Source organism: Daphnia pulicaria, chromosome 4 (genome assembly GCF_021234035.1).
Source record: "Daphnia pulicaria isolate SC F1-1A chromosome 4, SC_F0-13Bv2, whole genome shotgun sequence".
NCBI classification, from domain to species: Eukaryota; Metazoa; Arthropoda; class Branchiopoda; order Diplostraca; family Daphniidae; genus Daphnia; species Daphnia pulicaria.
The window spans coordinates 22,095,451-22,110,306 of record NC_060916.1 but is presented as its reverse complement, the minus strand read 5'-3'; the positions used below and the strand labels follow the sequence as shown (position 1 = coordinate 22,110,306).

The following is a 14,856-nucleotide window of genomic DNA, read 5'->3' as shown; positions in this document are numbered from 1 at the left end:
CTTTTTATTATTTTATTTTTTGGCTGGGCCGCTGGGCTGTGTGCGTCGAAAGTCTCCCGCCACGATTTAACCCCCCTCAATTCAATCTGCGTCCTCCTCTTTCCCGAACTGTATTATAAACGTATAATGATTACATCGGGGTTTCGCGTTGTCTCTTTTGAATTTATGATATTTTTTTCCCTGTGTGAGCCCAATTTCCCTCTCGTGTCGTGTTATGGCCGAATCATAGTGACTGTAGCAGGGCAAGCCAGGCATGCGTATAATCATCATTTCCCACGTGCAAACACGATAATTGCGGGTTACGGGGAATGAAGATGGCTGGGGCCGTTGTCAGAGACAACACCTCTCGTATTACGTCTTTACCTTATAGCTTCTCTCCCCCGCCTGCTGCTGCCCGCGATTCAAGTCGCTGATAAAACATAAATCAATGAAAAACTAAAGAGCCCTGCGGAGCTTTTGGACTCACCCAACAACCCAAAAAAAATGATTTAAACAACAACAACATATAGCCGAAAAAAAAGAAAAAAAGAAAAACTGAAAGGAAATTATATCTATATTTATGTGTGCTTATATAAGAAGTCAGTGTGTTTGTGCATACACACATATCGGCCGGACTATCTTCTTGTGGCAACCTCAATAAATCAGCGTTGACTTGGCGCACGCTCGCCGACGTTAAAGCTTTTGTTAAGTTGATTTTTTTACGATGGAACATCGGCTGATGATGGGAAATAGCAAAAGCCATAATCTCCCCTTCTCTCTCATCTCATCTCTATACGTAAATGGCGAAAAAATATGGAAACCTAAAAGGGGGGAAGCGTTAGCTGTTTTGTTATATATTTTTTTCCCTTTTTTTTATTATTGTTCTCCCTCCTCCTCCTTTGCGTCTATCATCAAATGACCAAATTGATATGCTAATGCGAGCGGATGCGCGCCAGACAGAAGTGGGCCGTAAATCACACAGCCCGTGTGTATACACACACACACACGTACGGCTGGGAAATATGGAGGGCTTTATGAAAAAGAGCAGCAACAGGGCAGACACGTAGGGACAAGTCTGCGCCGTGTTGTGTGACGTCATTGAAAAATTCCCGACAATGGACTGGAGAAAATAGAAAAAGACGTTACAGATGCAAACACCATAGTTTCGGTGATTTATGAGGGATCGGCCCAACCCCGGGATTATTTCTCCTTTTATACAGGTATATTATATATACGTGTATGTATCGATATCTTGCGAGCTGTGCCCGGCACGACTCAACTAAACAAAAAAAGAAGAAGAAAGAAAGGGACGACTCGTAAATCAACTCCCGGTGCAGTTATATATGAGGACACACTGAGGAAGAATAAAAATGAGACTGAGATGTAATGGGAAGACAACTTTTTATAAAAATTTATAAAAGAAACTTCTTATTATTCCCTTTCTAAAAAAAAGATGAACTCAAAGACCTTTTTTTTCTTTTCCACCGCAACGAACAATATCTGTGTGTGCGAATCTAACACGAGATATTCGCCGGATATTATAAGCAAACTCTCTCCTCTATTTTCTGTTTGCGTGAGAGCTGGATATAAAATTTTGGCTGCTGCTGTGTCCAGCAGCTCTCATCTTTCTTTAGAGATCATCTGCCTGGTTTCCCTTGTAACATTTCGGAACAGCAATGGTGATCTATGGGCTCCAGGTGTGTCTGTTTTTCTGCTATGGAGAAATTCACGAACCTCTTTTGGTCATGTACGGGTATTTTAATAACAATCACACGCCCAACATGATTCTATAGGCAAAATAAAAATATTGTAACGGCCCTTACTACACGACTTAATTTAATTTACTTTAAGTTAATTTACTGGAAAATCAAGTATCTGGTAATTTCCAAGTTCCAGTCGATCGCCAAGGGCGTTCCCCTCCCGTTTACAAAATTGCAGCACCCTTCGATGCTGACCTCGCTCGACCTTTATTCTCATTCGGTCATTTCAGTCATTGACAATCTCCTGACGCCATCAGTGAAAAGTGAAACACAGTGAAAATGATTTCAGTTCGCCGATTTCTCTATAGATTTTTGAGTGTCGTGATGTGGATTCCAATGGCTACATTTTTTCACAGTGTTCACCAGTATAAGAAGTCATCAGCATTGCTGATTCTGTCGGAGGTGTTTTTACTTTTACTGTTGTACGTGTTCATTCCCTCCACTCGACGAAAGATGATTTTGATCTCCGACATCTACGATGAAGCTTTTCTAGTATTAATTTTTGTTATTGTGCTCAAACATTCCCTTAAGAACGAAACCATCGAATACGTTTTCGATATTTTGCCACCTTTGGACATTCACGTTATGCACCTGTATGTCGTCATTTCGATATGTTGGAATTTCATTCCGGCAAGAGTTCTCAGCGAGAATGACGACCGACAAAATGGATTCCCAGCCAAGGTTTTCGACGATGGCGTGTGCGCAGTTTGTATGTTGGCCCACGTCAATCCATCGCGTCCCACTTGCGGCCATACCTTTTGCTTCGATTGTCTCATCAGTTGGTGTCGCATCAAAATCGCCTGCCCCATTTGCAGCCATGTGTTTGCCAGACTTCAGCACACCTCCGATGACGATGGCCAAACTCGCATCATTACAGTCGACAAATATTTGCTCATGGATTATATGCCTTTTGATTTTGGCATTGCCACATTGACACTGAAATCGATGTGGGATTTTCCCGTCATGTTTTTCTCTATTAATACAGCTTTCCGTTATTATGCAGTCTATGTATATGATAACGTCTGATTGAATTCTTTTCTGCTCTTGATTCTCTCTCAAATTTTGCGTGTGCTATCAAACCCGGATATTTCTTTTTTTTTCTGTCATTTAATAAATAACAGTTGATGTTCACATTTCTCAAATCATTTATTGTTTTATTTATATATTTTTTTTAAATTTAAACTTTGCTCGTGGCATAATTATTTTGCCTTCTTGATATTGTGAAATATCCTCTGCGAACCAAAATATTGTTTCTCTATTATAGCCTTTTATCTATTTTCATAAATCATCATCTGCCTGGTTTCCCATTTGGGAACAGCAATGGTGATCTATGGGCTCCAGGTGTGTCTGTTTTTCTATGCCGGAGAAATGAATAGCACAAAACGTCTTTTGGTCATATTATTTTTAATAACAATCACACGCCCAGCATGATTCTATAAATTGTGACGGCCCTTTGAAAACTACACACAACTTAAGTTAATTCGCTTAAGTAAAGTTAAACGGCCGGATTTGATCTGGTAATTTCCAAGTTCCAGTCGATCCGCCAAGGGCGATTCCCCTCCCGTTTACAAAATTGCACCATCACTCGGTGCTGACCTTGCTCGACCTTTATTCTCTTTCGGTCATTTCGTTTCAGTCATTGACCATCTCCTGACGCCAGCATTAACCAGTTAGTGCAAGTGAAAATGTTTCCCGTTCGCCGATTTCTCCATGGATTTTTTAGTGTCGTGATCTGGTTTCTAACGGCTGCATTTTGTCACAGTGTTTATCAGAATCTTTCGGTAATGCTGATCCTGTCGGAGGTAATTGCACTTTCACTGTTGTACGTGTTCATCCCTTCCACTCGACAAAAGATGATTTTCGTCTCCACCATCTACCAACAAACTGTTCCAGTGTTCACTTTTGTTCACGTGCTCAAATATTACCTTGAGAACGAAACTGTCGAAAACGTTTTCGACATTTTGCCACCAATGAACATTTACCCTGTGCACCTGACTGTCGTCATTTCCATGTGTAAAAATTTCGTTCCGGCAAGAGTTTTCAGCAAGAAAGACGACCCATTTCCAGCACTCAAGATTTTCGACGATGGCGTCTGCGCAGTTTGTATGCTGCCCCACGTCAATCCATCGCGTCCCATCATTTGCGGTCATACTTTTTGCTACGAATGTCTCATCAGTTGGTGTTGCATCAAAATCACCTGTCCCATCTGCAGCCAAGTGTTCACCAGACTTCAACGCACCTCCGATGGCCAAACTCGCATCATTACCGTCAACGAAGATTTTCTCAAAGAGTACATTCCTGTCTTCAATTTTAATGTCGTCAGTCTGGAATTGATGAATGAACTTTCACATCTGTTTTTATGTTTTAATGCACTTAACGGTTTTATCCGTACTTATTCGAAATGGTCTGATGTTTGAATTCTTTTGTCCGTTTTAGCTCTCTCGCAAATTTTGTGTATGTCAAACCCGGATGTTTCTTTTTTTCTGATATTCAATGAATAACAGTTGCTTTTCACATTTCTCAAATAATTTTTGTGTTAATTAAAACTTTGCTCGTGGCATAATTATTTGCCTTCTTTGGTTTTGTGAAATATCTTCTGCGACCCAAAATGTTGTGAATCTCCATAGCCTTTTCATAAATTTAGGCCACGTACAGACTTCCAATAAATTAATAACTGGGTTTTAATTCTAGTATTCGCATTCATCTTGGTATCAACATTCTGAAAAATGAAAATTTGTTGCTATCAAATGTTGTCTGTTCTTGTACATGCAATTAAATGTAAGTCAAATCAAGCCCTTTATTATAAGCGAGTTGCATGGTGTAGTGTAGAGTATCAGGTGTTTCATTTCATTTCCTCAAAAAGGGGGAAGTAAACTGATACCCAAGAATTTTACTCGTGCGGTTATGTGTGCTAGAGTCAAACGAGGAGATCACAGTGATGATGTGACGAGTCCATAGGGTCATCAACAAGTTATCTGATCATCATATCTTTAGGGTTATCAGCCGAGAAAATTGAGAAGGATTCCTTTCATTTGGTTTTCTCGGTATGTTTTCTCGATGATGGTTTATTTCTTTCCTCCTTCGTTATTAAATAATTTCCTATGTATATTTTGGTTGGCTATGCTGGGGTGAAATGGAAGACCTGACTGAGCGTGACTCGTTGGTTTTTCTTCATCATTCCCCCTTTTCTTATCGCATTCGATTCCGTGTACACACACACCTCCTCCTCCTTCTTCACCATCAGGCGATAATGACTCGCGCGGTCTGAATCATAAAAGGATTGACGAAAGGAATCCCAGAGAAAACATCAAGTCGGCCATTGTGTGAGCTGCGAAGCCCACCAGCGATGATGAGATCTATGAAAAATAGACTCGACTCCATCAGCAGAGACCCCACCGCCCTCCTTCTTCTTATTTCAATGCAACATGAGCATGTGTGTGTCTACATCCAACACAAGTCCATTCATCACGACAACTTTTTTTTTTTTGGAAAATAATATACAATAATGAATGCCCACTTGTTTGAATTTTATGACGCTCGAATTGATATAAAGCTATCCGGGCTCGTCGCGTGACCTTTATTTTACTATTAGCATGAAATACCGATCGGTATTTTTGTTTGTCTTTTTAGTCAGTTTCCCCTCCCACGGAATGATTGCATTGTTGTAGAACGGTATACATCGCGGGGAGATTGATCAACCTCTTAAGGAATAATAATCCAGTACACCTCTCTATTTTACCTTTTTTAAACATGGACGCCGAGATATCGCAGGTAGGTGGAGTCGGTGGGGGGATAAAAAAAAAGCCAGGGCGGGATTTCTCTGACGAAGTACCGGGATCGCCATAAACCAAAATCAACTCGCAATTGGTTGTTATGGGACTTTTTGGTGGGTATATGTATAGACAACAAAAACACGTAAATGGCGGCATTATCATTCCATTTGGGATTTTCTCTTGGCCATTGAATTATACTTGGCGATCGTTTTCTTTCAAATGGCCCATACTTTGTTATTTTAACGGCGGATTGTTCCAACTTGGGGGAATCACGGGGCCTCCTCTCGTTATAAATGGCTCCTCTTCTTCATCGGTTGAAATCGTTCAGAATCTCAACGTCGATTTAATCACCTCTTTTCATTTTTTTTTTAAGGGTTTGAACGCGTGTGCGCAACCTTTAATTATTCACCCGTTAAAAGTTTCTCGACGAAAGGCAGAGAACATCCGACACACACACACAAAAAAAATGTTTGATGGATGAGTTTCCAATAGCCATCCATCTATCCGTATAGGAAAGATGAATGGGATCTCTTCGTTGTGTTTTTCTCTATGCCAATCGGCAGACGCCGTAAAAAGATGTTCGACGTTTTGGACAGCGCATCTTTTTGAAATGGCCGACTTTTACTATCGGGCTAGTATAGAATCATAACTCTTTCACACACAAAAACGGTCATGCGTATAATATATAGTTCTATGCCAGTAAAAAAGAAACGAAATGTTTGGCTATTGCCATATATTCCGTGATATCTTTTCTCCTTTCGACTCTGAGCCCAGCATCACATTTTGAATTTCAAATGAATTCCTCTGAGTCCCAGACTGTGTGCTGTCCTCAAGTCCAACAGCAATCGTTACCAATGGCCGTTTAGGGACGAGGTAAAACTTTGCATTACGCCCCGTGTAATAACAGTAAAAGAAAATATGGAGAGAGAAATATTCGAGAGACCAAGGGAATCGCGGCTGTGATTCGAGTGTGTCGCGCATCGAGTTGAATTTCCTCTGCGACAAAAAGAAATATGTAAGGTAAATAGTTAAATGTTATGGGTGTGGAACTCTTTTAAGAGAGGGAAAATTTCCAGGTCACAGAGCGACAGTTTCACATCGAGAGGAAATGTCGTATTACTCTCTCCTTTTCCTGGGAGTTTTGTTACGTAAGAAAAGAAAATAGAGCCTGTAGAGAGAAAGCTATAAACAAGATAGGCCTCCGTCTATTATACGATGTCTTGAATGTATGGGCTTTCGTGTCAACAAGGCCAATATGCTAATCAAAATAGTTTGTCTCGACATCGTTACGTTTTTGAAAGTTTTGATGTGTATTAAAGTGCTCCAGTCTAGTGAAAATATATCGATAGTTAATTTTAAATTTAACGTTATTCAATATTATTTCAGACTGCATACGAAAAATGTATTATTTGTTCCGCTTTATTATTTAACAAGTGGTCACTGTCGTCGAAATCGGTGCGATTTCATCGTCGAGAGTGCACATCAACGCCATCTACCACTTTCTAATCAACTTGTTAGTTTGAAACGTCAAAAACGAACGTATACGAAGTTTAGCGTCTGGCGGGATCCAAACAATTCAGAAAGAGAAGCCGGCGTCTGGAGTTGGGATAATAATTATTTTATCCAAGTACATCGGGCCCTAAAAACTCGTCAAAATGGTAAACAACGTTAATTTATTAACGAACGTACATAGCTTTTTATCTGTGAAAAAAAAATGGATTCCCATCCGCCAATATTAAAATGTTTGTTTTTACACCAAATCTTTCTTATTTTAGACGATTAGCAAAAACAACAAAATGGTTCAGCACTTGAACTATCGAGTGCGAGTGACACTTCAAGATTCCAGAACATTTATTGGGACATTCAAAGGTAGTACATTCAATCTCTATTATTTTGCTCCAGGATTCTTACTGACAACTTTTCCCTTTTCAGCATTCGACAAACACATGAATCTGATTTTGGGAGACTGTGAAGAGTTTCGTAAAATCAAAGCCAAGATTAACAAGTCAGGTGTTGGTGCCACAGAGCGAGAAGAGAAGAGAGTGCTTGGCTTAGTGTTGCTCAGAGGAGAGAATATTGTGTCGATGACTGTTGAAGGTCCTCCACCCACAGAAGAAAGTATGCCCAGAGTCCCTATGCCAGGAGTTGTTCCAGGGCCCGGTGTTGGCAGAGCTGCTGGGCGAGGAGTACCAGTCAATGCACCCATGGGCGCTCCTGCAGGTAGCATTTTCTACAATAATCTGACTTGATCAGTTTAGGTGTGATTAAAATCCAACATGTTACATTGCTAATTTATTTGACTTTCAGGACTTCAAGGTCCAGTTAGAGGAGTTGGTGGCCCTGCTCCTCAAATGATGGTTCCAGGTGGCAGAGGTGCTGGTGGTCCAGCAGTATCAGCACCACCACAAATGAGACCTCAGGTGTGTACAGATAAATACTGAGTCTTGTTATTAGTTTATGTGCTTAATGACAAAGGTTTGTTTTCTTTTGTCTTATTAAGGTTCCTGCTCCTCCGATGGGTGCTCGTCCTGGTATGCCTCCGATGGGTATGGCTCCTCCTCCTGGTATGATGGGCGGTCCACCTCCCGGTATGATGGGAATGCCACCAGGAATGATGGGCCGTGGTGCTCCTCCCGGTGCACCACCAGGCATGCGTCCACCACCTCCTGGCATGATGAGAGGGGGTAAATTCTGAAAATTTTTCCTAATTAATCGAACTATTTAAAAATCGTTTTCTGTCAGGTCCACCGGGAAGGCCCTTCTAAACGATTTGACCACCTGTGTCGTATGTGGAATTTTGTGTAACTCCGATAACAATACAAGACCTCGAAAATAAGGAGGTGATGACTTTTTAACTATTCAATCCATAATTGTTATAAACTGATATAAGTAAGACAAACGAGGGAAAAAGTAGGACACGGAAATCCCTTAAATCACGTGTATAAATATTGCAGTGATTGGTTATGTCACATTTGGTTACGAGGAAGCACCATTCAGTACTTTTGATTTTGGTTTGGGAGTACGAGAAATAAAGTGCCAAAAGTAAAAAGAAAACAATGATTGCCTCAATCAATTGGAATACAAAATCAGTAAAACAAACCTCGTCAAATTATGAATCGGTAAAAAAAAGCAGAGTGAATCTTTGCTAACTTTGTGTCAATCCCCTGCCTTGCTTAATAATACCTTTAGTATAATACCTTATAACAATTATATCAAGGGCTCATTCTTCTCGTCAATTGTCTTGGTTTTTTCTTCAAATCTTTTGCTGAATGCCAAAGCAGAAATGAAGCCCACCAGACTAAGCGCAACATTAAAGAGAAATGCGTTTTGATCGCCACCCGACGCGTGGTTGCCTCCAGCATCATCGTTTCTATGTAAACAGTAAAGGACGGTGCATGTGATCAAATTGAGCGGTACCTGAATTAATGACGAAATTAGTTTCCATTGAGTAAGAATAAAGATTTTGCGCTATGTTTCTTTACCCTAAAAACATTGTTGATGCTTGCCCTTTGGGATTCTGGAATCACTTGACTGCGTAGATAGCCTATTGCTGGAAAGTACATGCCTAATTGTTGATTGAAATAGACGCTCAATTAATTCTTTACACGTGAAACAACGGATAAAGTAATCTGAAGACATACCAACAGAAACTTCCAATAAAAGGAATGCTAGAAAACTGAGGATGGGCAGGCGATGTTGAATGTTGGTTGACCAAGCACACGTAATCATCGAAACCGCAGAACAGGTTACACTAGCGCATAAAAAAATAAGTTAAAAATATCTTGATATTTTGGTGATTAGTTTAAGATTACCTTATCAGAAGGATGGTAGAAGGACGAATGTTGCGATTAAGAAGAAGCGTGTTCAAAGACGATCCAATCATAATGCAAACCATGAAGCAGGAAAAGACCAATCCCAATGGCCAGGCGTTTGCGGATTGAGAAGAATCAAGGATGGGAGTCCACAAGAAAACGAAAATGTACATGATTGATTCAAACATGGATTGCACTAGTCCTAAAAGCAGGATTGTGTAATCATTGAATATCGTCCGAAGGCCTTCAACAAAAGAACGACCGAGGCCAAATTGACGGCTCCCTATTTTTTCAACAGTGCTATAAATTAGTAAGTGTTGTGTCAATTACAATAAAAGATAAGTTACCGTGATTTTCAGGCCAGCTGAGAGAAATTAATACAGCGCTAGCTATTAGAAAGGGGATGGCAGTCATGAACGGAGCTACAGGACCAAAATTAAGCCAATCAGCTCCAATATCGGCAACAACACCAGAAAGGATTGCTAAAATTCCGTTCCAAAATGTAGATATTGAAAAGGTTGAAGAGATCCAGTCGGCGGGAAACACATTTCTTTCCGTGTGTTCACACACATACCATGCCTCGAAAGTGGAAAATAGAATGGACGTGGCAACACCACCTGTTCAAAAACATATTAGAAGTTGCCGTTTTAAGTATGCCAACATATTGGCGGTAAAAAGTAATTACCGAACAAGCGACCAGCGAACAACCACCAGAAATTCGGACTCATCTTTGTGAGGCAACAAAATGTATAAATAAAGCAAAAAGCTAAACAGAGACGTCTACGACCGAACATGTCAGCCAAGGGCCCAGTAAAAGTTCCAACCGTAGAACTTGCAGCAAATCCAACAATATATCTAAAATAACACAAATACACAAAACCAAAAAGAATATTTCATATACATTGAAACACAAAACAATATGGAAAATAAAATTTGAATAGATAATACATATCACAGGAAGTGAATAAAAATACTTACAGCAATGCAATCTCTTTAGGAGCATATCCATACTGACTGTAAAGCCTGTAGACATATGGACCTTGAAGCCAATCAGAGAAAAGTGCCAAGAGATATGGTGCAAAAAAAATTCTTTGGAACTTTTGGAACTCTGGGTTGAGCGAAGCTACCAGTTGTGATTTTGTTCTAGAAGCAATCCATTGGGCAACAAAACAAACAAGGACCAATGATCCCAAAATTGTGACAACAAATTCCTTCATTCTGGACCGGAATATGTGATGCCTGAATTTTGATAAGGAGGTACATGTAAAGAATAGATTTTGTATTTAAAAAATGAAACATAAAACTGAATGAAAATATTTTACCTGCAATTAAATAGTCAGTACTATTTGTACTGGATCTGCTGTACCAGTTAACACAGCTCTAGTGTGATCTGTGATGTTTGTCTATTCTTCTCAACTTCCCTAGTTATCCCTAAACAACATAAACTCTTCAATTTGCTTCAAGAAGAAATCTCCATTCAAAAGTACGTCTCTTAACAATTTTCCACCAGAGAAATGCCACGTATAACACTGCATATGTAAACCGACAGGAGTTTACAATATGCCGCGTCAGCACGTTTGAAAATTCGTGAAAACGCGTACTTTGTGGACGAGCGTCTCAGTATAGAGTGCCACCAGTTTGGATTGCCACGGCTTTTTTTTTTGTTTACAAGATAACAACATCAGCTGTTGTTGAAGTGTCGGAAAAACCTGTTTCTAATATTATCTTTGTTCTCTAGATGTCGTATGTAAGTTTAATTGCTCACCACTAGGGTCGCATTCTTCTACGATCTTCTGCTGCACGTGTGGCTGAAGTGTTTAACGTTCTCGGCATTTTTGCTTCATTTTTCAATCAAATTTGGTATGTAAGTAGAAAACATTGCGCAATTTAGTTAAAATTCTAAATTTTTTTTTCAAAATTCTATTATGCCTTACGTTGCAAAAAAAGTTGAAATAAAAAAAAAATTGTGCCTATATCCTAATGCTCAAGTAAAGTTAAGCTGGCTGCCACACATTGTTACATCATCCATGTTAAATATGTGTTTTTTTTTTTTTTTTAATTATACACTTTTCAGATTGTTACTCACATTAATTCATAAAGATCATGGCTGCTCAATTTTTTAATCGAATTAGTCAACTGGGTGTTGGAGTTGCCTTAACTGCTGGAGTTATTAATTCCGCATTGTACAATGGTGGGTTGTTTTACTGTTTTTATTAGTAGATCTTTTGTAGTTTTTTTTTAATTCTTTTTATATTTTTCATGTTCATATTATTCTACATTCTAGTTGAGGGAGGCCACAGAGCTGTTATTTTTGATCGTTTCTCTGGTGTGAAAAATGAAGTAGTAGGAGAAGGCACACATTTTTTTGTTCCTTGGGTGCAGAGGCCAATAATCTATGACATTAGGTCTCGACCAAGGAATGTACCAGTTATCACTGGCAGCAAAGGTAAATGAAATTTAAAAAAATTTTACAGCTAACATCATTAAGGGTTTTTATTTTAGATCTTCAAAATGTAAACATTACTTTGCGTGTCCTGTTCAGACCTGTCCCAACTTCTCTCCCTAATATCTACAGCACCTTGGGCATTGATTATGATGAGCGTGTGCTCCCCTCTATTACAAATGAAATCCTGAAAGCTGTTGTTGTAAGATTATATATTATTTTTTTTTCATTCTAAGCATTATAAATGATTTTTAAATGTTTTCTAGGCCCAGTTTGATGCTGGAGAATTGATCACTCAGCGTGAAGTCGTATCCCAGAAAGTTAGCGAAGCTCTAACGGAAAGAGCTGGACAGTTTGGTTTAATCTTGGACGATATCTCCATTGTAATGTCAATTTCAGTTATACGCTACGATCACTTAGTATAATTCGTTATTCTTTTGACAACAGACGCACTTGACTTTTGGCAAAGAATTTACCCAAGCTGTTGAGTTAAAACAAGTTGCACAACAAGAAGCTGAACGAGCTCGTTTCCTTGTAGAAAAAGTAAGTTTTACCAATTATGTAAAATTTCTGAATCATATAATCACGTAATTTTTTTTTTAGGCCGAACAATTAAAGAAAGCTGCAGTTATTTCAGCAGAAGGTGACTCCCAAGCCGCTTCTCTTTTGGCCAAAGCCTTTGGTGATGCTGGTGAAGGTCTCGTCGAACTTCGACGAATTGAAGCTGGCGAAGATATTGCTTACCAATTGTCCAAATCTCGAAATGTTGTCTACCTGCCAAATGGCCAGCAGACGCTTTTGTCGCTACCGCAGTAACGAATTTAGTCCTACCAAGTTTTTGTATCGTATGGGGCGAAAAAGGTTTCGGTACGAGGTCAGTTAATAAGTTATTAGCACATTTTTCTGAATGCTATTTCCTTGACTGGTCACGTTTCGAAAAGAAACTTATCATTCGATGTTTCCGTAGACACTTGTCATCTATTCATAGAAATACAATAAATAATTGTATTTTGTTCCATTTTAAAGTCGTGTGTAAACATAAGGAGGGAACGAGACGACACGACGAAAGAAAAAACTGTCAAAATGGTACATAAACTAAAGAGTCGTATGAAACATTTTTCTTAACAAGGTTATTTGAAGAAATTTTGAATGATGTGAGAAGAAGAGAAAAAAAAAATTTGTTCTTGAAATACGTTTAACAGAAAATTATTGCATTGGTTGTGTTCATACAGCGGAAATAGTGGATCTGCGAACAGCGGCACTTAACACCGGATTAGGATCTGGTTCTTCGTGGATGATAGACACTTCCGACCACTCTCGCATCTTGCTGGATCTTTTAACGGCGTCGATAACTGCCATAACATACTGTCCGTCTTCAAAAGTAGCAGCGGAAGAAACAGCGTCTTTAATCCATCCACTACGATCCTCAACGCGGGAAAACGCATCCCTAAGAGCCGACACCTGTTTAACAATCGTACATTTGATTACACGTAGATTGGTAGAATTCAGTTGTGCCATATTGCTACATACCATACGAAAAAGCCCATTAATGTACGGCCTTTGATGCGGTTGAATCGGAGCATTGTTTACAATCGAAGATGGAAGAAATGATAGCTCGTCTGTGTCGGTATGGAAAATTTCGGCACTGGGATTCGCCTTGCTCTGACCAGTTACTGTTCCACCTAGAGTAAAAACAACTTTGAATTTTTTTTTATCAGTTTCAAATTTGTATCTTATTTGTTACCAGAAGGATCGCTGCGGTAAGTGATAAATCCCTGTGAACCAGTTACAGAGAAGCTAATGTCAAAGTTGTTCAAACCTTCTTGGCTGTTAAGTGTAACAGCAACTAAAGCTCCGCCGTTCATTTCCATATTAAAAGAAGTAAAACGATCACTCGTGATCCGACGAATGCTCGTTTCTCCCTTAACAGCCAGTCCTCTTCGAGTAACGCCATGAACACGAGTAGCTCGTTGCCGGATCACCGCGCTAACGACATCAATAACATGGGATCCGATCATGGTCAGTACACCTCCTCCCATTCCTTCTTCACAAGTCCAATCATAGCTACATTCACAAATTAATTAAATTTTGATTGCATTCATTAAACTGATATGAATATACTTTTTTGGATTGATGAGGGATCCAAGTTGTACATGGATATCACAGTAATTTACTTCTCCAATAAGCTGATCATTGATAACATTTCTCACATACTGAAAAGAGGGCAAAAATCTGAGGCTGTATGCCATTACAGAGATAAGTGATGGATAATACTGAGCAGCATGAACCATTTTGAGTGTTTCACTTTGACTTAAACCCCCAGGTTTGTCACACAGCACATGCTTGCCAATTCCTAGGGCTTTTACTGCAATCTGAGCATGTAGAATTGGTGGACACATGATGATAATCAAATCAACTTCACGCTTCAGTAGGACATCATCCACTTTGCTTGTAAAAAATGGAATTTCAAGTTCTTCAGCTGCCTCTCTGGCTGCCTCTTGTGTCTGAGCCCATACAGAATCCACTTTAAAGCCTTTTGCTCGCAAATAAGGCACTAAAACCTTCATGATAGTACCAGCACTAATGAATATTCCTATTCCAGGAAGCATTATGATGTGCACTGCCTAGAAAATTGGCAAAGTAAGTATAAAATCAATGTATTGCAAAAGGAATTTAGTTATTAGCTCCAAATTCTCAGGTTTGGAGGAATGCATAACCAATTGTTGTTTACCTTTTTGAGGTGCAATTTAATTTTTATAATCTTCTTACTTCATAACAAAGAATTCCACTATATACTGATTTGAATCAATCAGCTCGATGCTTTCCTACGATGAATTTCTAATTTATACAAAACAACCTAAAAAAATGACATTTCCATCAAAACATTGACGCAGACGACAACATGCATCTCCCGTTAATCCGATTAATCGATTTAATTCGATCGATCGATTTAATTTAATTAATCGTTCCACATTCGTAATTGCCGATCCTGATATTTTTTATCGATGTTATTTTGTACTTCGATGAAATGCCATAAACATTTTACTTGTAATCACTGAGAGGATAATTTAAAGCGCAAAAAGTCCAGT

The 14,856-nt window shown here is 39.2% G+C and overlaps 4 protein-coding genes across 5 annotated transcripts; 2 read left to right on the top strand and 2 right to left on the bottom strand.

Annotated features, from left to right (window-relative positions):
- The first annotated feature begins 7,020 nt into the window (after positions 1-7,020).
- Positions 7,021-8,367, top strand: LOC124337914 (small nuclear ribonucleoprotein-associated protein B-like). Its single transcript, XM_046791935.1, has 6 exons — positions 7,021-7,170; positions 7,288-7,381; positions 7,445-7,732; positions 7,820-7,932; positions 8,013-8,196; positions 8,255-8,367. Exons 1-6 carry the CDS (start codon positions 7,168-7,170, stop codon positions 8,275-8,277), a joined length of 705 nt encoding a protein of 234 aa, XP_046647891.1. The 5' UTR covers positions 7,021-7,167; the 3' UTR covers positions 8,278-8,367.
- Positions 8,368-8,436: 69 nt separating this feature from the next.
- On the bottom strand, positions 8,437-10,981 carry LOC124337900 (molybdate-anion transporter-like). The gene is made up of 8 exons (XM_046791919.1): positions 10,647-10,981; positions 10,303-10,563; positions 10,010-10,179; positions 9,672-9,941; positions 9,325-9,607; positions 9,154-9,263; positions 8,995-9,077; positions 8,437-8,929 (listed from the first exon to the last, which is right to left on the bottom strand). Exons 2-8 carry the CDS (start codon positions 10,539-10,541, stop codon positions 8,720-8,722), a joined length of 1,365 nt encoding a protein of 454 aa, XP_046647875.1. The 5' UTR covers positions 10,542-10,563; positions 10,647-10,981; the 3' UTR covers positions 8,437-8,719.
- Positions 10,982-11,027: 46 nt separating this feature from the next.
- LOC124337912 (protein l(2)37Cc-like) lies at positions 11,028-12,775 on the top strand. Of its 2 annotated transcripts, none has more exons than XM_046791932.1 (7): positions 11,028-11,184; positions 11,399-11,515; positions 11,609-11,770; positions 11,827-11,969; positions 12,034-12,150; positions 12,215-12,310; positions 12,371-12,775. In XM_046791932.1, the coding sequence occupies exons 2-7, from the start codon at positions 11,428-11,430 to the stop codon at positions 12,581-12,583; spliced, it is 819 nt and encodes a 272-aa protein (XP_046647888.1). In that variant the 5' UTR covers positions 11,028-11,184; positions 11,399-11,427; the 3' UTR covers positions 12,584-12,775. The 2 variants fall into 2 exon arrangements, with proteins under 2 accessions (XP_046647888.1, XP_046647889.1); XM_046791933.1 differs by having other exon boundaries at positions 11,119-11,188.
- LOC124337901 (glucose-fructose oxidoreductase domain-containing protein 2-like) lies at positions 12,759-14,697 on the bottom strand. Its single transcript, XM_046791920.1, has 5 exons — positions 14,499-14,697; positions 13,889-14,391; positions 13,512-13,831; positions 13,298-13,449; positions 12,759-13,228 (listed from the first exon to the last, which is right to left on the bottom strand). Exons 2-5 carry the CDS (start codon positions 14,374-14,376, stop codon positions 12,992-12,994), a joined length of 1,197 nt encoding a protein of 398 aa, XP_046647876.1. The 5' UTR covers positions 14,377-14,391; positions 14,499-14,697; the 3' UTR covers positions 12,759-12,991.
- Between the last annotated feature and the right edge of the window lie 159 nt (positions 14,698-14,856).